Below are 23,631 nucleotides of genomic sequence, written 5' to 3'. Positions count from 1 at the left end.
ATCGGTAATCATGCTTTCAGTGCTGTAGGCCCACTTTGATTTCATTCTCATATTATTATTTATAAAATCATATCAGGTATAGATTTACTGCGCCGGGTTGGTAACACTGCAAACAATACCTTTACCGCCGACATGAATAACCAACGCCTTCCTTCCTTTTCTTTTTCTTTTACAGTCCATTCCTTTCATTAAGATACTCTTCTTGGCACTCTGCCAACTAGAGGTCTCGGCCGAATGGGTAGACAATATATATATATATATATATATATATATATATATATATATATATATATATATATATATATATATATATATATATATATATATTATTCACGTTGTATGGGCGTCCTTTTGGTAGACTTGTCCAGGGCCTGTATAACACTTTTGACTAACATAAACAAATATTGCAGTCAATGCATGGAAATTGTACAAGCTTTATTGTGTATTTTTTTCCTATTGTTTCAGACTATTGAGTGCAGTTTGGTAGGCATTAAACCAGTTGGAGAACATTGGAGTGAAGAAGCGGGCGATTTCCTTCACAGATATTGTAGGGAAGATGATGATGAAGAAGCTCTGAAATACATGTTTGTGAAAGTAAGTTCATATTTTCTATAACATACTAGAAGATTCTTGATTTGTGTTTTAAGACAATACAAAAGTTTTAAGCACATGTTTGTAAATTTTCCACTATGATGAGTGAACGGATATGTAGAGTTGGCATATTCCCTTAATCAGGAGCTTTTGAGTTACCTTCTTTGTAGTCATTTCGAGAGTAAAATAATATTTTGGAAATCTACAATGTTAGCGTTAAACGATAATAATAATAATAATAATAATAATAATAATAATAATAATAATAATAATAATAATAATAATAATAATAATAAATGTCCAAAGATATTGACATACATCAATCGATGGTTCTCAAGTTCGAACATGAGGTAAATGTAAAAGCTCATACGTAGTTTCGAAAAAAAAAAAAAATCGTTTTTATTTCTAGAAATTGATGCAGTGCAACAACTGTACCATCTATTAAGATGAAATTGATACTAAAGTATACTATTGTAAAGCCCTTCGAAATGTCACAAGCAAGACGACATTGCACGCCATGGTTAATGAGATATATCCCAAAATTACGATAAGCTCTAAAACCATAATTTTTGTTAATCTGTAATACAGGGCTGTTCTAAGGTCCTTGCTATAAAACAAATGCTTATAACATTTTTTTAAAAAATAATGATATTGCAGTGAAATAAATTGCAATTAAGATCTTTATTGAGACTTACATTTTGTATAATCATCCATAGATACACCACCCCATCATCGCCACATCTCCAAATGGGCTCCGTTGACATCCATACATTCCTGCAATCTCTGGCGAAATCCGTGAATGCTATTCCGTCTGGCATCGTCAGAAATGTCATTAATCACTTCACTGATCTTAGCTTTCAGGTCCTGCAAGTCTTTTTGTTTTTTCCGCATACATCTGTGTCTTAGCGTGACCCCATAACCAAAAATCACAGGGTTTCAAATCGGGGGCTTGGGGACCAAGGGGTGGGACTTTTGCGCCCAATTCCCTGCCAGCTAGCTCAGGGTCAAGTAGTCCCTTACGACTTGTGCAAAATGTGAAGGGAAGGGCTCCGTCTTGCAGGTAGTGGATGCAATCTTTGATTCCCAACCTAACCAGTTCAAGCATCAGGGAATTTGTAAGCATTTGAATGCATATGTCTCCCCTGTCACAGTGTTTTCGCTGAAGAAAAACGGGCTTATGAGGGTGTCCCTTGATGCGGTACACCACAAATTCATTTTCGGGCTGTCTCTTTGGTATTTATGAGGGTTTTCAGTTCCCCAAACAAAACAGTTGGGCTGTTTATCTTCCCTGAAGCATGGAAAGTTGTTTCGTTTGAGATCATGAATAATTGCAGTAGTTCCCTATCATCATCCAGTCGTTTCAGCATCAGTTCACAGAACTCCAGTCTCGTGTCTTGATAATCTTCTATCAGTTCTTGAACTTTAATCTTGGACGGTTTGGCTTTCAAATGTTTGCTCACTATCATGCGCGTTGTTGATTGAAGGATTCCCAACTCGGATTTCTCTCCAGGCTGTCGGCAACTCTTCGTACCGTGTTTGGGCTCACTTGCGGCCTACCACTTCTTTTTATATCACAAACACTCTCGGTAGCCAGAAACTTGCTGTGCCAACTCTTTATACTCCTGACATCAGGAGGTACTTTTTTGTATACTCGTCTGAAAATTCGCTGCACCAACACACCTGATTTCAGTTCTGCATGCCAACACATACACAGACATACTGTGTTTTGTCTTGTACAGTCCGCGGCAAAAAACCTGCATCATGAGCATGTAAGTCTATTGTGAAACTGCGCCTAACAGCGCAGTTAATCAACATAACGTCTAAGTAACACGAATTACGCGAGGAGAAACCTCGGCGTCCTCCCCTGCACACTTATTTTGGAGCAAAAAACTTCGTTGTTTCACAAACTTACATGCCCATGTTGCAGGTTTTTTTTTTTTTTTTCTGCTGCGGACTGTACCATCGTCATTTTCATGACCAGTGTTGCTAACCTCATTAGTGTGATAGTGTTGCCAACCAAAAATTTGCAGATCATCATACAATTTAAAATGTTTCACTGCAATATCCTTATTTTTTCAAAAAAGTTATGAACCTTTGTTTTATAGCAAAGACTTTATAACAGCCCTGTATTGTCCAAAGGTAATACATTTTTTAATCGCTGAAACGTATCGAGCCAAACAAAATGGCATTCTTAAGGGTAAATTTCTACAAAATCGAATTTTTGTGACGCTAAAAATTTTATCATTTGTTGTCAATAATAGTCAGTTCCCTTTCTGCTGGAGCAAATTGTATCTATAGTTGTTTATCTTCTAATTGTGACACAGATATTCCTAACAGTTACACAAATACTACTTGTAAAGTCATTGATATTTTATTCTAATCCCAAATTTATAACGAATATAAGAAAGCTCGTAAATGACAAGGGCATGCTGAACTTTAACCCTTTGACTCAAACGTACGGAGTTCACCTCCGGTGCTGGGGGTCCCTGGTTCGATCCCAGCTCGCGCCGTATAGAGTTTGTGGTGGACAAACACCGCGCTCATGGATTTTCTCGGGGTTCTCCCGTTTCATCCAACTTTCTTCCTTCCACCGTTTCATTCATTTCTCATCATCACCGTCTCCTTTAGCCTAACCGGCATAACCGTGGGACGTAAAACGTACGGAAACGTTCCTTTCCTCCTACTACTGAATCCATTCTTAATTCGTATGTTGCAAAACAGACTTCATGCTTACATGATAAATTACTATTTACTTCTTGTGTGTCCGTCGTATTGTGTGTCAATTTACCGATAAATAATAATAAAACCTTGTATATAAACTCAAGGAGAATGCATATGTGAATATACTAAAGTGGTAGGTCTGTTATGTTTTATTTTTTTCTTTCTCATTATTAGTGATTTATTTCTTTACAAATAATTGATGCCTCGGTAGTTCTTTGCAGTAATGACCTCATGTGACGCACCATAATACAGTAATGTTTTGTTCTTGTAGCTATCTCTAAACATGTACAGATTTGGGTAAATTGATGGTATTCAACAAATATACGTTGTATAAGACTTAGATGTTATTTCATAAATTCTGATCGACATCTTAATTTAAATGGTGAGTCGCATGTTTTCTTATTTTGAGCATAACTGGAAAAAAAAAAAATTGAGCACAACTGAAAAAAAAGTAACAGTGAAACTTCCATAGCCATTATAGCTCACAAAAATCTGTTACTAACTAGACGAGTTGTCTAGGATGAGTACTTCAATTTTGATTGGTGAGTCTATTTCTGTAGTTCGTTGCTTCTCAATTCAAAGTAATAGTTGTGTACGACCGAGTATGTTATTCCGGGTTGGACATCTTTGTTAAAAGGTATCAATATAAAATTGATAGAAATTGTAATTAAATATTTATGTTCAAGGTGTTCGTATTTCTTTTATCTTCGAGTGACAATATGGGAGAACGACTTGTGATCGTTATTTAAAAAAAAAAGCAAGTTGGAAATTCCAATACGTTTGCACGTTCTATAGGTCGAAAAAGTTACTTAGGGAATATTCATCCGAAGTTCACCCCGATGTGTGTATACTTGTCTAAAGGTTATTGCCGTTCAGTGTATTCGGACAAAGTTTTAAACTTAAGGTTTGTATAAAATTCTCCAGAGGGTAGTTTACTGGAGGGTAAAAATCAAAAACTGTTCTAACGAGTTCCTTTATTTCAACATTAATATTACATTAACAATGGCATAATATGGTATAATATACTATTATCAAGCCCTTCAAAATAATGTCCATGTCTAAAACGTGGGTTAATGGATTCCGTCTGTCTGACTGTATATAAAGATGTAGACGCCAAACAGTTCACTTATCGAGACCAAATTTTAAAATATTGTTTTAATAATACGATCCTTTAGACGAGTGTTCTGAATTTCTGTCTTACAGCAAAATATAAGAGTAGGTTATTTAAGAGTGAAACTAAAAATAGCGATTTTCTCTTAAAAAAAACTCTAGCAATTACATTTCTGTTTTTCATAAATAAATGTGACTTACCGATCCTATAATATTGCGTAATTTATTTTTGTCACAAAATTTGCAAAGTGTAGTTTACTGGTGTGGATATGTTTTGTTCCGACGATTTTCACAAAGTTTTAATGATTTTCTGTATATTTTGTGAATAAATGTTTCATTATTAATCCTAGAATATAGTATAATCCGTTTCTTTCTGAAGAATGTAGGAAGCGTGCTGTGCTGATGGGCTTAGTTATCTTCGGAGCAAGCTTTCGGAATAATGTTCATATTTCATAAATAAATATTTCAGTAATATGATTTTAAGAATGGGAACGAGAACATTTAGTGCGGTGGCCCATACCTTTTCTTTCTTTTTCAAATATGGAACAACTTTTTATATTATTATTATTATTATTATTATTATTATTATTATTATTATTATTGTGACTACGAGAGGTTATTACACGTTTTTAATCTAGATCTTTTATCACAAAGAAGAGAACAACACCGTTAAAATTTTTAGAGCATTCTAGAGTACAGTGAGTACCTTAAAAGTAATATCTCATACAGAGTACCAACTTAGAAAGTAAGGAAAACAAATTTATTGTGTAAGAACGCTAAAATGAACTGTATTAAGCACCTTACTGTGTTTAATAACAGAAGACAGAACTCTTAGAAATTAGGATTGTGTTAGGTTTTTAATACTTTTATAATACCTGTTATTACAGTATGTCATACATGAATTTATTTATAAATAGTTATATTTATATTTCATTACTAGACAATCTAATCATTGAGATTGGGGTTATTTTAATGTTTACTTTATATGACTCAGTTTTAAACTATGAAACAAATCAATTGTTCTCTTATATGGCACTAACATTGAATTCTAAGCCTTCAATTATATTACGTAGAAAATATTCAATTACCTTGTACAGTGCTATACTTGGCTAACGCAGTTCTTAGCACTTCAAATATATTATTAAATTATCCAAATATCAAAATTTACACCTGAATTTATCAGCAGCTTCAACTATCGTCAGTTGATGATATTACTTTAAGTTGGTGAATCAATTTTATTTGATTTTACTAAAATAGGTAGTGGGAGAAACCCGGCAAGCAACAAGAACTGGAGGAAAGAAGTATGAAGTAATTCTTTATGACACAAACGCACCAACCAAAGATATTCTAGTGAATGAACTACTTGTGGAAAAAAAATTAGCAGAATTCGATGAAGAAAAGCGACATATTCTGCAAGAGAAATTTGTTCCCCCTCCTGATTCATCGTCACCTGAATACTGGAGTACCGATTCTGATGTAGGTGTAATATCAATGCCTTATGAAGATATTAAAAATTCGAAACAGAAAGTTATAGATAGTCCGTCCAATGCAGATGTGTCCGATTCTGACGATATGTATGATGTGGTTGTAGACGATCCTAGTGCATTTTTAAGAAAGATGTTAAGGGTAAGTAAATGACTTCTTACTTTTTTAGTTTATTTTATTAATTGGAATATACTTGTTCTAATGCATTTAGAATACAAAGTTTGGGTCTGCGTATAAATAATATTTTATGTAGTAACGTTCTACGGTCATGCCTTTACACTAATAGAAAGCTGGCATTCACACGAATCGAACCTAGGACCCTGCATCAAAGGCTGACTTTAAATTTTGATCCATTTGGACACCTCGTGTACGTAGGTACTACAAAAAATACTTTGGAAGAAACGTTGTTCGAACAGTATTAAGTCAGTCTACTCAATATGAGAAAAGGAATGAAAATGAAATAAAGGACAACCCACTGGGTCAAATCGGGATATTTGCGATTCAAAACATGTTTATCTTTTATGTCTGTACCTCAATATGTACGTGATAAGATAAATATAAACGACTAGTGTGAAAGATATTCAGTTCTGAAAATAGTACGCATCTGATGAGTTTTGCATTTGTTTTGTGGAGTCATTGCTGTTGTATGTATGTAGTGTTATTGGTTAAAGGGGGTGTTGGGAGCGAAACATGAGTTTTTCTGCATTACTTTACAGGAATTCCAGAATATAAGTGCAGTAAGAATTAGTTTATGTAATTCATTTCTCATTTTGTTTTGTTAATATTACGATTGTTCAACTGATTGCTGTTATTTGAAGAGCAAAATGGAAACATTACAAAAATAGTTCTATATACATTCAACGCAAAACTACTTAAAGTATATCAGGGTGTCTGTCGGTCACGAAAGTCATGAAATCAGAAAACGGACATGAAAGTCAAGAAAAAGTCACGAAATTTAGCTTTTGGGTTACGATTTTTTTTAACTATAAATATAAGTAGAGACTGGAAACTTTTGTTCTATGAAACGTCAAAATTCACCGATAAAAATGTCTATGATCGGCTTTAGACGCTACCAAATCGCAAGCAAAGCACGCTTCTATCGCATGCATGAAAATTAGGCCTAATTCACACCCAAATTTGCGAATATATGTACATCATGTGTATTTAGATACGTAATTTTAAAATTAGTGGATTTGTGAGTGTTTGCTGTTGATTTGTTACCGAACAAAACAGACTATATACAGTGAATATATTGAATATACAGTGAATATAGATATAAGATAAAGATAAGTGCTAAAGAATATAGGTACTGTTATTCATTTTTGAATGTTACGAAATTTTATGCTTTGGAAAAGAAAGGGTCACGAAATTTCATTTTGGAATTTTAGTAGACACCCTGTATATACACAACTGTTTTCACACACATTTGATTAGGTTCAAATTTCCTTTTGATTTTCTTCAAAAACTTGTGCACTTACAAGAAATTTCACTTAAAACTGTACTTCTGACTGCACTTCCATGTCTGACGTCACTTGTAAACAACGAAATTCGTTCGCAATCTTAGCATCTCCACAACTATATCAAACACGAATTGCTTGCAGCCACGAATTACTTGCAACAGTCATTTTTGTAATCATCATATTTATGCTCTAGCTATTTTAGTGTCGGATATATTGTAGAACACATAGTTCATGTTTCAGTTCTTTTAACAGTATTTTGGCGTAAAATTCCAATTTGTGTGGATAGATTCTAAAATACTAAATCCTCGATAGTGCTCGGAACCTGATCCAAAATTTATATGGCTGTCTTTTAAAAGTAGATTATCAATTTACATAGCTGAATATTTCGTTCTAGTCATAGATTTTTTTTTATTATCGAAGTATTATTTCCGGTGAAAATGCAAATACCTAGGTAATACAGTGAATTGTGGGAAGTAACTAACAAACTATGGTTAGTGCTGTTTTTGTAAAACTATAAATTTCAATTGATATGGCAATCATCTATATTCGGTCTTGCCTATATGTGAACCTACTTACTTAAACTGTACATGTGTTGATAATAATAATAAATTATGTAAATTGGATATTTAATATAGGGCCACCATTTTAGCAGTTGTTAGGAAATATGATCCTACAAATGCTAAAAACAAAATTATACTTATGTATTATTCTTTCGCAGGTGCAAATCTGCCTTATTATAAACCTATCAAAATTATATTTTAGAAAATATTTTCCAGGTTCGTCTTTGCATACTCCATTGCTACTAATTTTAAAAAAATAATTTTCCATAATTGAAAACACACTGAAGAATTCTTACGATACAGCTTCTAACATGCCAAGAAATTTATTTAGTTAAATACAGAAATTGTGAAGAAATTAGGTTAATCTTTATTCCCATCAAAGCATATATGGGCGTTTTAAAAGAAAAAGAAAGTTTCCAATGAACTTCTAGTGACAACTGATATGGATTAATTGACAATTTTGTTGATAGTTATTGATGTAATCGATTTTCATTAATTATGTATTTCTCAAATTTTAAATAGAATAAATTATATTTCCATACATGGTTGTGCTTAGGTGTTAACACGCATAGTTTTGAAATATGAAATTGTTATTTTCAGTACATGCAATGTTAATATACATATCAAATCAGAAATAGGATATTAGTCTTTCATGCTTTCTACACATAACATAGGTAACTACTTTAACATTGGCCCATACATAAATAGAAATTTCTTGTATTATGCATATTGTATAATTCACAGTTCATTACTTATAATAATTGTAATTATTGTAACATTTTTAACTATATTTTTTTAATTGTTAATAATTAAATTGTTATAATTTCAGTAGAACTTCTTGTTCTTCGTTTAGATATTAATAATACAGTATAATATTAAGTGATATGCAATAATTATAAATGAATATATAGTTTGAGATTACATTTAACATTTCCTGAAATCACATTTACATTATTAAAAGTGCAATTAACATTCCTTATTATGATATTGTTCAGTTGTTTATGTTGTGTTATAGAAGAAACACTTCCTACAGCTCCCATTACATTAGCCATTATTAACTTATGTTACGATAACATATTTTCTGCATCAGGTCTACTTGTTGAAGTATAACAATGCATAAATTCATAGATAAGAAAATAGTGCTATTTTTGATTTCAATTATGTTATTTTGGCCTTCGGATCATTGGCTTTCTAATCTTCAGAAGGACATTTGCAATTGCCTATTTTATTTGCCTTTATTCATATGCTAGAATAGAAATAATACTGTATGGTACGTTTTGATTCTGAGAGATTTTCTTGTACTAAACTTCAGTTTCTCAACATATAGCTTTCTTTTTTTCTTAGCTGCCTGATACGCCATTCGATTGCTTGATCAACTCACAGAAGCCGCAGTTGCCTGCTATATGCGCTGCATCAAGTAAAAAAGCGGAAGAAAGCAATAAAATACCGAGTAGTCACAGTGACGATGAAGTCAAAAGTATCACTACATCTTATGTTTCTTCACATTTGTCGGATGAAATAGATACAGAGAGTGAAGAGGAAGATATTCCAGATTTAGTGTCCTACGACAGAACTCCTTCTGTTGAATGGTCTCAGGATCCTCATACAGTACGTCTTGAAATAAAAATAGTAGGAGTTACAAAGTATTACCTTCGCTGTTCAACCAATACACTTGTCTTTAGGTAAGTGTTGCAAAGCAAACCAAATAAATTATACAGGTCAATAGTTACTTGAACTAATCTTGGTATACGTCTGTTTAGCAATTGCCAAAATTTTGAGTGAGAATTCCATCTTCCGTAGTTGCGTTATCTTAAAGCGTCCACAGTAAACTTATCACGTCACATGGCAGCTATTGTTGTGGCATAGAAATATCAAAACAAACACGTTTCTTCTAATAACAAAAATGTATATACAAATACCTCAATATGATTAGTAACAAAAGTTGCATCCGTAAAACTTTGAGCCTTCAGAGAATTGTTTTGAAACTTAATATTACTCAAAACTTTCCTGAATGATGCAGGTGACCCCGCGTAGCGTAGTCGCTTACGCTCTCGCCTTCAGTGTGAGCGGGCCCGGGTTCGATTCCCGTGGGGGCACTTGGTCGAAAAAGTGTAAAAAGCTTTTCAGGCCAGCCACCCTGAATGAAGTTTTCCTGGGTTTTCCTCATTCACATCAGGCAAATGTGGTACCTAACATATAAGTCCCAGGCCGCCTCCTTTCTTTCCCCATCCTTTCTTCCTTCCCTTTCCCCGAATAGTGTGCTTGCCGAGGAACGTCATTTCTCAAAAGTGACGGGCCAATTGGCCTTTGATACCGAAAGCCCAGAAATCTAAAACCCTAAGGTGCAGATGCATTATACGATTGTCACCTTTATATCAAAGATGAAACTAACCTATGAATGTATTACGTGTGGTTTAATCTATATTTGTTACAAACCTTTTTCGTGTTTTTGATTTTGAAGTTGACTCACGCAATAATATCAACTCCCTCCTCAGAAAAATCCATTCAAAAAATTGATAGTAGTATTTCCATTATTGTGTGTAATTAAAAGCTACAAGGGCTGGCATTTTAGTAATGGCAACACTGCTGTACATATACTCGGGAACAAAGCAATCCATTATAATTCATACCAGCTGTAGGTTAGATGCCGACCCTCCCTCAGAGCTCGCCCTCCCTCCCCTCCATTCTCGTGCAGCGCCAGCAATTAGAAGGCAGTTCTGAGTGAGTGCTCATGGACTACAGTCATGCTGCGTGAGTTCTTGCGGAATACAGTCATGTTTATATGAAGCAAGATCAGAGGAGCTGGTTGAAAATTGAATGCGCAAGAGGTAGGAATGCAAAGCAGTGCTGCGAAGTATTGCAAGATGTTTGCGGTGCAGGTTCAGTACCATACCGTACAGTAGCAAGGTGGGTCAAAGCCTTTAATGACGGACGACAAAATGTCACAGACATGCCTCTTGTAAGTGAAGATGATGTGCAGAACATGAACGCGTTAGTGCTACCGGATCGAAACGCCACGATTCGTCAATTGGCCAACGATACAGGACTAGCGCATTCGACTGTGCTGAAAATTTTGAAGAACCTAGGGTTGCGTAAAATCGCCTCAAGGTGGCTTCTAGATGATTTGAGTGAACAACAGAAGGGGCTACGATATGATGCTTCTCGAACACACTTAGAGCGGTATCAACGTGAAGGTGAGGCCTTCTTACGGCGGATCATTGCTATTGATGAGACCTGGGCCAGAGCGTATGAACCATAACTGAAACGGCAATCAAACGAATCGCATCATCTTGAGTCACCGAGAAAAACGACAGTTCGGAATACCCCAACCAATGTGAAAGGCTATGCTCATTATTGCATACGACTGGGCTGGTGTAATCATAAACCATATCGTCCCCCAAGGATATATCGTTAGTGCAGAGTACTACTGCAATTTTTTTTGCAAAACAATCTGCGGGCAGCTGTAAGACGAAAACAACGCCACTTCCTGACGAACCCACCTATCATTCTGCATGATAATGCAAGGGCACATTCAGCAGGTGCAGTCACTGATTTGTTGCATCGTTAGGGCTGGGAAGTGCTGTATCACCCCCCGTATTCTCCAGATTTAAGTCCGTGCGACTACGACCTCTTCCCGAAGGAACCACTTCGTTGGACACGCTTCCGTACAGTTGATTATCTTCTCCGGGCGACCGATCGCTCCATCCGCACTATTCAGAGATTAAGCACTGTCAACAGCATCCAGCGGCTTCCACATCGCTAGGAATGCGTAATTCACAATGCTGGTGATTACATCGAGAGCATGTAAAACTTAAAACCTATAAGTACTCTACTTCTCAAGATATACCGTTGTTGCCATTACTAAAAATCCAACTCTTGTATATGACTGTTTTTATTATTGGACATTCTATCTTCAAATTTTTCAATGTTGATTAATCTGTGTAACTAAATAAACTAGCACAACTACAAAATATGTATGCAACTGTTGCTGAAATTGAAAATTGTATAAAATCCTAATGTTACATTAATACAGCTATATATAGTGATATTTCATTTCTTACTTTAATTTCCTTTATCCATGTTGAGTCCTATGTTCTTATGCAGGTACAGAGAGATCAAATACATTGCGTTTTGTTTGTGAAGTTATGTAAAAATATGTCCTGTATACTAAGACTATTAGGAAACTGGCTGCATCTTCATCTTTTGAATCCCTATTATGTTCTGTAACTGGTTTTAGTCATGCCAATCAATTTACGTGTTGTCTTATTTAGGCCTTAGTACATAGTCTCCAAAATGAGAAGTGGGAGACCCGGGATCGATTCCCGGGGGGAGCTCAAGTGGTTCGGTTCCGACGTTAATCAAGTCCCGTTTAACGTTCCCATCTGCTGAAAGGAACGTTAAACTCGAAATCAACGCGACTCCAAAATTAGAATTTTATCCACAAAATGTTTAAAATCAGTTAGTCTTCTATATTTTTGGTCATTTGAAATCTGATCTTAAATAATATTTTTAAGGTGCAGCTCGCATTAGTCTTTATGATCATCTCGGTTATAAGGAAAATCATCCATCTGAGTTTTAGATTTTCTAGTGCTAGATTTGAACACTTTTTTGAGCTGCCATTTTTCCAACGTACCGGAATCATACCATTTATGTGGCCAGATTTTATGTTATCATCGGAAGACATTAAATCTGTACGCTATAAGTTGATCCAAACATTAGATTTAATAAAATATGAGTGAGCAGTTTTCGTGTATGTAAAACGGAAAAGAAGTGTAGTAACAAATGTAGGTTTATAGTAACTTTCATGTGTATTTCAAATTGTATTGTGTACAGCTTTTTGTAATAATTTGAAATTGAATATGTTTTGTTCTAGAACGGAGGCGAATGGAAACACGTATGGTTTAAACGTGTATTTGTTTGGTCCGATTGATCCACAGTATGTTGAACATCAAGCACGTGGATTGTATGTTTCAATAAAACTAAGAAAAGTACTTACAGGTAAGTGAAAATTTAATTTATTTATTCTTTTCCATGGTGGAATTAAGACACTCTTGTTTCACTTCAGTCGGAAGTTTTATAATAGCGAGTCCTTTTTTTAAATATAGACACAATTACCTTCCATTCCATTCGTTAAGAGTTTCTTCCTTTTGCTATATTGATACAAATTAAGTTGTAGTTCTCTTTTGTTCAGGTGGTTCATTCCAGATTGAATATTTGATGTTATTACTATTGTTATTAGATAGCACCTTGTTTAGAAGTTGGGAAAAGTTTTATATTCTTTTAAAATTTTTGTAAAAGTAGAGAAATTAATAAGAGCCAACGTTCAAGGAACGAATAGTATTTCCAAGGAACTCAAACGCTAAAGACGAAGTTGCGTAAGAACAAAATTTTACATAGTGCGGCAATTTAAAATCAAGACAGGAGCAGTAGAAATAAAGAAAGTGAACATAGAAAGGTTCTTACCTTGGATCATTCGAAGTACGACCTTCCTGCACCCATACACTGTTGCACCCTGTCAATACGTAGGTTTGCTAGAGGTCCCTTTGTGTAATGCTGTTGAAAACCCTTGTCCTAACTCTCTTGATGGCCGTTCCGTCATCGAAGTACGAACCTTTGAATGCAGACTTGAGTTTAGGAAATAGGAAATAATCGCAAGGGCGATTAGAGAGGGTGGGGCAACACGCAGATCCCTTTTTGAAACAAAATATCTTGCACAGTCACTGCCTTGTGACTTAAGACATTGTCATGTAGCAGACACCACTGAACATCACTCCGATACTCGGGCCTTACATGTATGATACGTTGCAGTAACCGCTTTAATCCTCAAGGTAAAATGAGGCATTGAGTGTAGGCACATATTCCTTATGCACAATGCCCTTATATCGTAAAGAACAATGAGAGAAAAAGCTTGATTTTGAATTTTAACTGGCGCAGGGTTTTGGCTTGTGGATAATTAGGAAACTTCCATTCTGCACTCTGGTGTTTTTGTGGATAGGTCATATTGAAAAACCATGTCTCATCTCCAGTAACGATACTCAGGGGAAAGTTAGGGTCCCTATTGTCAGTAGCAATCAGTTCCTTGCAGTGATCAACCCTCTACCTTCGTTGATTATTTGTTAAGGAAAGAGGCACGAAACGGGCACAGACCTTCCTCTTGTTGAGATCATGAGTTATTATTTGCCGCACACTTTCTTTATTCACGTGCAACTTCCCAGCAAGGATTCCCAGTGTCGCATTTTGGTCTTCTGTCCTCAGTCGTGTACTTACTTTCTCAACCAATTCCTGTGTTCTGACTGTCTTTGCTGCACCTGGATGTTCGTCGTCTTCAATTGACTCCCGTCCCTCCCTGAAACATCTATGCCATGCAGATTCAGGCAATCAACAAGTAGTCCCATACATTTGTTGCGACATATGATAAGTTTCTGTAGCAGTCTCACCCAGGTGCACATAAAACTTGATGTTCGCGCTTTGTTCAGCTCACAACGCAGCTTAGCAACACCTCTCTACACTCACCATGCCTACACACGTAACTGTCAGTCAAGACCAATGTACTTAGTATCAGTTACTCATGAAACATTCCTCTTTTGTTTGCACAACAGCTCACTTGCACAGTTGCGCCACATGTTGAGAAAAATCAATCTCTTGTATATCGCAAATTTACTTACATTTGTAAAGAGACACCTAGAGGATATCCTTACACGATTACAAGAACAGCATAATCATAATACAAGAAACAAACAAAACTTTTCTATTGTAGAACTTAGAAGTATATTATATGAAAAAGGGTGTAAATACGTGGGTATTACGCTTTACAATTAACTTCCCAAAGATATAAAGTTTCAGGACGCTGTTGCTAAATTCAAAAAAGAACTTAAGAAATATTTATTACAACAGTGCTTTTACTCGATAGAGGAATACATGAATTGCTGACTACATTAAAACTTACATAATCTATTACAGTAAATCAGTGGTATTATTTGTTTTTAGCATTAGAGAAAATGATTTTTACATACGCTGCAAGTAGTAATTACTTATGCTAACTTTTATTATTAATATCATGTAAAATGTAAGGTATAATTATTATCCTAAAGTATGTAATTTACTTTATTATTATTCTTTTACTTTTGTATTTATCTATAAATGACGTGTTCACTTCAGATGCATTGTAATACAGTGCTAAATGTAGCGGGGGGGAGGGAGGCTAAAATAAATAATACAATACATCGCTGAATTTCGGTTAACATTGAGTGAAAGTGTAATGGCTCGGTTTTTTAATTTTATCCACGACTATCATTTCTGTATTTATTGAAAAAACTGAAGAAATCATTTTACGGGGAAAATAAAAACGTTAACGTGCCAGAAAAACTTCATAGTGTGTTTTCAAGCTGACACATGTGCCTTTTAAATACAGCTGTTGCCACATTAAGCAAAATGCCCATGTAAGAACTACCGCTATCTAACTTCAATCCTGCAAATCATACATTTTCACCTAATATCTTTTACTTTGTATTTAGTAAGAGGCAGTTTATTGTGCATCAATTTCCTGTATGGAGTTCGGTCTTTCCTTGTAATAATCAAACAAACCTTTTTTTTACTATAGGTATTCCTTGGCTTCGTTTGTTAAAATCCAAAGGCAAAAAACCGTGGTTAACTGCAAATTTGGAGTATATCATTGGAGAAGATTCTGATTCTGAAAACAACAAAATGGAAAAGAATATCGCAGGTATTTTATTATTTTATATCTATTCATTATGATGGCTTACTGCATAGTTGCTCAACTATCTCACTTTAATTTATTTGTATTTTTGGTTTTATTTTCTATTTGTTTGTATTTTCATTTTATGTTTATCTCTCTTGTAGACAATTCGTTAAAAGTCTTTGTTTAACGTCCTACGATTATGCCCTTTATACTAAAGGAGACAGATGATTAAGGCAAGTGAATGATGGAAGAATTGGTGGAATGAGAATATGGGAGGAAAGGGAGTATCCCCAGAAAACCCACGGACACGATGTTGTCCACCACAAGCTTACTTGCCCGGGGATCGAACCAGGTGCCCCACCCATCAGGTAAGCGCTGTACCACTGAACCACCGTGCCTCCTGTAGACAATTCGTAAGCCCAATCAATATATAGTTCAGTCATGATGACTTGATCGTTAACAGAATTGGGAAGTAATAATAACTTAATAAGCTATTATAAATAAATGCCATCACAATGTTGTTAGCTGTTAATAAACTAATCAGCCTCAATGATCACAGGCATCAAGTCATTCTGGTTGATGTAAAACAGGGACGCGTTCAGAGAGCTGTTTCAGGTCCATGGATGGATTCCCCATACTGGAGCAACCCTATGCATAAATGCATAGCTTTCGAATAACATGCTTTTGTAGATGAAGTTTGATGAGCCTAATGATTTAAATGTAGGTCTTTTTTTGCACAACATAACTAAGTTTTTCTTTCTTTCTTCCTTTCTTTCTTTCTTCAATGATCATTATTATATCATTTTACTAGAAATGATACTGCTTATTGATTTTAAAACTGCTTGGAGTTATTCCTTTGGTCGACATTTTGTGGTTTTATGCACAAGATAACATTAAGTTACTTGTGTTTCAAAGTGGCTACTGGTCAGCTGGGTTTTGTATAACTGCTTAATGTGCTATGACTACTATTGTACGTATAAGGGTAAAGGTTGGACTGGGAAGTGCGGTTTGAAATTTAGGGAAAAGATAATTAACTGATCAGAAAGTGGTGGTTACTCCTTGAAATCATCATGTTGATGCTTATTCGCTGCGAACCAGCCGCTTCACTCTAGAACAAGATCATACTCAGGGCTGAGGGGAGGAGGATAGAAAAAATCTTATTAGAAGACTTTAAAAATCTTAAATGCTTTTTCTCGAATGTAAAGTTGAGAATTTCATGGGTGAAGGCATTCTCACTCCAGTATTCCCCATCGTTCTGCCTTTGTAACCACTTTGTTTAGTTTCGTTTGTAATATTATAGAAGACATCTCTTATCCTGTACATTTTCAAAAATCAACAGTGCTAATTGTCGAATTTACGATTACATTATTTATGTTTTCACCAATTGAGCTATTTTGCTTCTCTGTTAACTTTTATATTCTTAACCAATAACAATAATAAAAAAAAAGCGCGCCTGATGTAGTGATATACATATAGAATAGATAACAGTTTGAAATTCTACCTACTTGCTTACATTTGTAAGTATTTGATATTTAAACATACTTGACACAGATGTTCCATCTTTATGTGAAATAGAGGAAGCGAATGTTACTTTCGAATATCGTATCTTTTATATTCAATTAAGTTAAAAAAAAAAAAAAAACCTAGCATAGTAGTTAATGCACTGGTATGGTAATCCGGGGGCTGGACTATTATTTGGAATTCTATAAATAATAGTCTCTCTGTGACTGTGATCGTATGGAGGAAGAGGAGGATAATTCCCCGTTTTGTGCTTTTTAAGTTCCCATTGTTTCGAATATGCACGTAAGATGTAAAATGTGTATTTATCTTTTTTTTCTATTTTACAGATTGAAATATGTTGCATATTATTTTGTATATACAGGTAGTGGACGTTGAAACTGAAACATCTGCACAAATAGCATATAATGTTTGTGGGAATCACCAGTGCCATCTGGTAGCTTATATCGTATCTTTGGGCAATGAGTCACGTGCGCAGGTCCTTGATAGTCACTCCAGTACAAGAGGTTCGTTAGTGAACGTCAAATCATGTATGTAGAGCAGGATAATGGGGGATATATCCGACTTTTAAAAAAGAGAGCAGATCATAGGGACGCGTCCAGCATGTGCATCCGTGTCCAAAACTGCAACACTTTGTGACGGCTTACGAGCTACAGTATCCAGTGATGTTTGCATATGAACAGAAAGGACGAACCACATCCAGGAGGAGCAACTGCAGGGGAAAACGGAAGTTGTCTGAAAGGAGCGTCAGAACATTGACTAGGATTGTTGCACGAAAACAGTCCGTCGATACCTACATAAGATCAACATCCATGGCAGCGTTGCGATACCCAACCCTTTCATCAATAGCACAAATGCCGCAAAGCGGGTTCAGTGATGTCAGAAGCATAAAACCTGTACGTTGAAGGACCTAAAACATGTCATATTCTCGGGTGAATCCAGTTACACTGTTTCCCAGCAACAGGAAGAGTGTTGGTTTGGAGAAGGCCCTCTGTTGCATACAATCCAGACTGCTGGTACCCACAAACAAACATGGAGATGGATTTGTGATGGTTTGGGGTGCAATATCGTGGCAGACTTTAGGCCCCTTAATTGTTCTTCGAGGGACGATTTACACCCTATAGTTCGAACACTCTTCCCGAACGAAGGGGGGGGGGGATGTTCCAGGATGATAACTGCCCCATTCACATTGCTGAACTTGTCACAGAGTAGTTCGATAAGCTTGACAAACATCTGCCATGGTCCGCTCAATCGCCGTATCTCAACAGTATTGAGCCTGTGTGGGGTTTATTCGAGGATCGAGTGAGGAAACGTTTCCCTCCACCACGTGCACATGCTGATCTTGCCACTGTGCTTCAAGAGGACTGGCTGAAAATCTCTCTGCAAATGGTGCAGGACGTCTATCAATCTTTCCCAAGTCGTGTTGCTGCTGTGCTGTCGCTACTCGCGCCCCAATACCTTATTAAATATAAATTATGGCTTTCTACCAGGTGTTTCAAGATTAATAATAAAACTCCAACTAACCAAAGCACAGGGTGTCTGTCGGTCACGAAAGTCATGAATGTCACGAAAAAGTCACGAAATCAGAAACCGGTCATGAAAGTCACGAAATTTAGCTTTTGAGTCACGATTTTTTTTTTTTTTTTTTTTTTTTTTTTTTTTTTTTTTTTACTGTACAAGTGTAAGTACAGATTGGAAAATTTCGTTCTATAAAACGACAAAATTCACCGCCAAAAATGTCTGTGGTCGGCTTTATACGCTACCAAATCGCAAGCAAATTACGTTTCTATCGCATGGATGAAAAATCGGCTTAATTTGCACCCAAATTTGCTCTTGAAAATATTAGGAAATTTTATGATTTGGTGAAGAAACGGTCACGAAAAAGTCACGAAATTTCATTTTGGAATTTTAGTAGACACTCTGAAGCAGTATATATAATTTTAAAATATATATACTGCTTTGGTCAGTTGGAATTTTATTTGTAATCTTGAATTTTCCAAAGCTACAACGAATAATTTACAGGTGTTTGTTTCAATGTCCAATACCTGTAAGTTTTGAATATGTAGAACTTGAATATGTTACTGGTATTTCACGATTTGAAACAAAAGGCTGAGGGTTGATTTTGTATTGTATCTTTTCCATTTTAGCAGTCTTGAAACGAAATTTACAGTTTAGTCAACTTAGAAATATAGTTGTCGATTTACCACTATGCACACTTGCGACTGGTTGTAAAGATTAGGTTAACTGGTTATTATTATTGACGAGCTATAATAATAATGTAATAGATAAATCACTCATATAGAAAAGCTACTATTACTAAGATTATAGAACTACAGTTTAAACGCCCTTGTATATGAAAACATTATATATTTACATTGTGATCTGAAAAATGGACGTATTATGTTCCATCCTACACAAGTGACAAATCTACTTCGATCAAAATTTTATTATACTGCCGGGCAGTCGCAACCGAAGACGATTGCAAGTCAATGACTAACTGTATAAATATGTATTTCATGTTCTACAATAATTCATATCAATCCATTTTGAGACTTAATCGAAACGTTCTTTTATTGTTACTGATAAATACCCTTAATTTGTATAACATTTTTTAATGTAGCATAAACACAACAAAATCATGTTAATTCAACTTTTTGTGTGTGTTTCAGATGAAAATGTAGCGTCGGTCAAAGAACCTCGAAGTGTTCGAAATGAAGTGTCCGGAGTTGTTCAAGATTTAGATATGCATATCCGTGAAGCTGTACCTGCAGGATATGAAGATTCAGAGAGTAGCGATTCTGATGATGCAGATCCTCGTTCACGGGATGAACCGTTTGATCCATATGATCCTCTGGCATAAAGACACTATGGTAAATTCGTAAGTGATGATTTGAGTCTAGGATCTGTTTTGGAAAAAAAAAAAATCTTGATTCGTAACGTATTTCCTTCAGAGGTGTGAACAGTGGATTTTGTTTACCGGTAGATTGTGGTGTATCTGAAGACTTTCACATGAAGTACCTCAGAGGTTATCTTTTATTATTTTGTCATGTAAATGAGTATCTAAACTTGGCCTATATTGAAACACACTGTAGTATTTTTGTTGGTTTGGCCCCTACTATTTGACTTAGAATTTGTTAGAACTTTTTTCAAATACAATTATCTATTATTCGGTTGTTTTCGTTGATTAATGTACTAGTGATGATTCAGTTAGTTATTTCCTTGCTCTGAAGGAAATAACGGTAGTTGCTAATTTCATTTCGAGATAAGCAGCTCTATAAGTTTTCCTTTAGTCCATAAGAATGTGGTAAAAATATTTAAAAATACAAATATAATTATTTCTTAATACTATTGTTAGTAAGTATAACTTTCCTTGATATGACTTTTGTTGCATTATTGTTTGTTTTTGTGGATATTGTTGTTTTTGTATTTAGTTATTTAAAATGTGAATATCACCTCGATGCTATGAAATGTCCATGAACTTATTCACCAACAAGGATGTCATCTATATGTATGCTTAGAAAGACAATGCGTTTAGAATTAATATATGTCTTGCCTGGTAAAATTGACTCCCGTAAAGCAGACCATGTTTACTGAGGAAGATCATAAAATACCACTGACCGCCACGAAATAAATGATTGCAGTGTAGATTACTGTACTTTCGTGAAAAATGTTCTACGTATATGGAACAGGGTGAATAGTATATTTTTACACCAAATGTTGAACGTGAATTACTAAAAACACGTGAGAAATCTGATCTCCAATGTGTGTGTTCAAATATGGGTTCGCGTGAAAAGATAAGATAGGCTGTTGTTTCATTGATTTTGTGATTGCAATTGGAAAGGTACTTTCGTGCAGTAAATTTAAATTGTCCAGTTACCTGGGAAAAGATGAAAAAAAGGGAGTTTTATTTGTAAAGATCACTTGTGCTTCCTTTGTTAAAAAAGGAGACTTTTTATGACTAAAACATACGAAATCTCGATTCTATTACTATTTGATCTTCCTTTATGTGGTTGAGTAATATTTAGTGGTTAGAACAAAAAAATCCCAGCTTGGGCATATGGAAACTCAAAGGTACTTACCATAGCTGCTAATACAATCATAATGAAAGTACTAAATAGACATTTAGCTTTCAAGCCTCGAACGACTCGTCAGTGAAGTGTAGAGAAGAGAGAAGGTGCTAGACAAAGATGTCCGGTCGTGTTCGCTATTTTGAATATTCTAATTGTATCTAAAGACTGACGAAGACTGGACTTACTGCAGTGTTTTTGTTTTTCCTTTTCTCTTCTTAAACTATTGACGAGCCGTTCAAGTAAATTACCGTATAAAATAACTTTACATATCCATCCCTTCGCATTACGCTCTGAGCGGGTGGAACTCTATCAACTATTATAACCCGTATTTATTTACAGGAGCTGTCATATTTATATTCATGGGATCCATTCATGTTTTTCAGTTATAATAAAAAAATGAGTAGAATATATTTTGATTTTGATAATTTGTTGTTAAACATTATTAGAAAGTATTTGTTTAAATATAATTGATAACTTATTACAAGTATCTTTTTCTTGTAGTGTAAATGTAATAGAAGAGTCAATCAACCAAATTCTCATAAAGGCAGCTCTTGTTTACATTCCAATAACGTGTGAGTTGTACAATTTTATGAAGTGATTCGAAAAAAACTTCTACATTTTAATATCTAAGTCGTCAGTAATAATAATTTGTTTCGTGTACCATCTTTGAGATTAGCAAAATATCTTTGTTATTTTTGCATTTTATAAGGTTCTTACACTGCATTGTCTTTTCAAAGAATGTAGTAGTTGTTACCTAAGTTCCTTTTAAATGGTATTTTGTGCTCAAAAGTTGCACCCATGTTCATACCTGAGAAGACTAGTCACGTACAAAACTAAACTATTTACTATAGTGTAACATATACGTTTTTGGTGGGATTGATTATTCTCTATTGTGGTACTATTTTTGGAGAGATAATCTATGTTAGACATGCCACGTGTTGATTAGACTTGAAAGGAAAAGCTATTTTTTTTACAATTGTTCAGCTTGTATATATTCATATATTTTATAAATACTACAGTAATGTTAAAAAAAATACATGAAAACTTTTTATATTCAAGTATCGAATAAATATATTTTAAAAATAAGATTTTTTTATTATTATTTCGTTCTTTAATATGTATGATGTATTGTCTTAGTGAAATATGTTTGTTTATTTTGAATTGTTAAATTCTTCCCTTTGTGGGAGTAGGCAGGGCTATGTAGAGTAAATTAGAGTCGACTCCCACTCCCGGTTTTTATTTTAATAACCTGATAAAATACAACAGTATTTACAGAAATACAATGTAACTTTCTATAATCTAAGGTAGAGAAAAGGTAGCCTCAAAACCTTACAGCCTTAGGACAGGATCTCTACGGAGCTCCGGGCAAGCTAAGTAGAGTGGTGTAGGAAACCCAATGCACTGAAGCAAGTAGTGAGGGGGTTAAGAGTCACAGAGCCCTGAAGCAGGCTAATGTCATAGAGGAATTCGCAGCAAACTAGAGATTTTTAGATTGGGGATCTCCTAGAGCCCCAGGCAAGCTAGAGGAGGGGTGACCAATCGCAAACTGGTGACTAACCCGTGAATCCTCTTCGGAGGCTCCGGACGGCAGTGGCTGCTCCCTTGTCATGTGACTTGGTGGTCCGTCGTCTGCTTATGTAGTAATCCATCGTATATATATATATATATGGTTGTTGTTTACAAACAGGAGCACGTGTAATAGTTATAAACACAAGCACGTGGTATATTACATTGACATTGAATTAGGCAGGGTTGAAAAAAAAAACGTTTTTTTTAAAAAAAGCGTTTTTTATGTTTAAAACTTTTTTTTGTTTAAAACGTTTTAAACGTTTAAAACAAAGTACTTTGTTTTAAACAAAAAAAAACATGGTTAAAATGTTTATTTTGTTTAAAACAATAATCTAAATAGGCATATATATTACATTTTTACACTCTTAGGTATTGCTTGCCATGTATATTCAACCGCTAGATCAAATTTCGGGAACTTCCCTAATCTCGATCCGCCCAAATGTTCAATTCTGGAGAAAGAAATCGAGATTTTCCCGATCTCCGTTCACGGAATATGTAGTTTAGTTTGTTTGTGTTACGTTCTACTGGTCGTCTGCACTCTTAATCTTTAAACGCTCATTGACGCAACTGCTGTGTCAAGGCTTTAAACCTCAATGGCACAGTCTTAAACCTCAAATTAAGGCTGGAAGATGGTTTTGGTACCAATTTATTCCTGAAAGATGCAGCTTTGCTGATGTGCATTTTATGTATATGGGAGGAGGGTATTTTTTTTTTTTTTTTTTTTTCAAGAGTTTTTTGGGGACCATTCCTCCTCTTGGGGGATAGATTCATAAAAATTGTTACGTGAAACAATGAAGTAGGCCACTACATGGTAATATCGTGTATTTGTACTTCTTGCTTATATGGGT

At 35.1% G+C, this 23,631-nt stretch overlaps 1 protein-coding gene across 1 annotated transcript in view; it reads left to right on the top strand.

Moving 5' to 3' along the window:
- Nucleotides 1-22,300, top strand: part of LOC145671651 (putative ATP-dependent RNA helicase TDRD12) — a gene marked incomplete in the record, with an annotated part of 196,777 nt that extends 174,477 nt beyond the window's left edge. Inside the window, 6 exon segments of the mRNA XM_081740852.1 lie at nt 466-594; nt 5,680-6,048; nt 9,272-9,609; nt 12,801-12,925; nt 15,528-15,650; nt 19,814-22,300. Of these exon segments, the coding sequence (XP_081596978.1) occupies nt 466-594; nt 5,680-6,048; nt 9,272-9,609; nt 12,801-12,925; nt 15,528-15,650; nt 19,814-20,004 (1,275 nt within the window).
- Nucleotides 22,301-23,631: the final 1,331 nt, after the last annotated feature.

This window comes from Thermobia domestica, chromosome 2, assembly GCF_964235325.1.
Source record: "Thermobia domestica chromosome 2, izTheDome1.hap1.1, whole genome shotgun sequence".
In the NCBI taxonomy this organism is placed as follows: domain Eukaryota; kingdom Metazoa; phylum Arthropoda; class Insecta; order Zygentoma; family Lepismatidae; genus Thermobia; species Thermobia domestica.
This window is presented reverse-complemented; position numbering and strand designations above follow the sequence as displayed.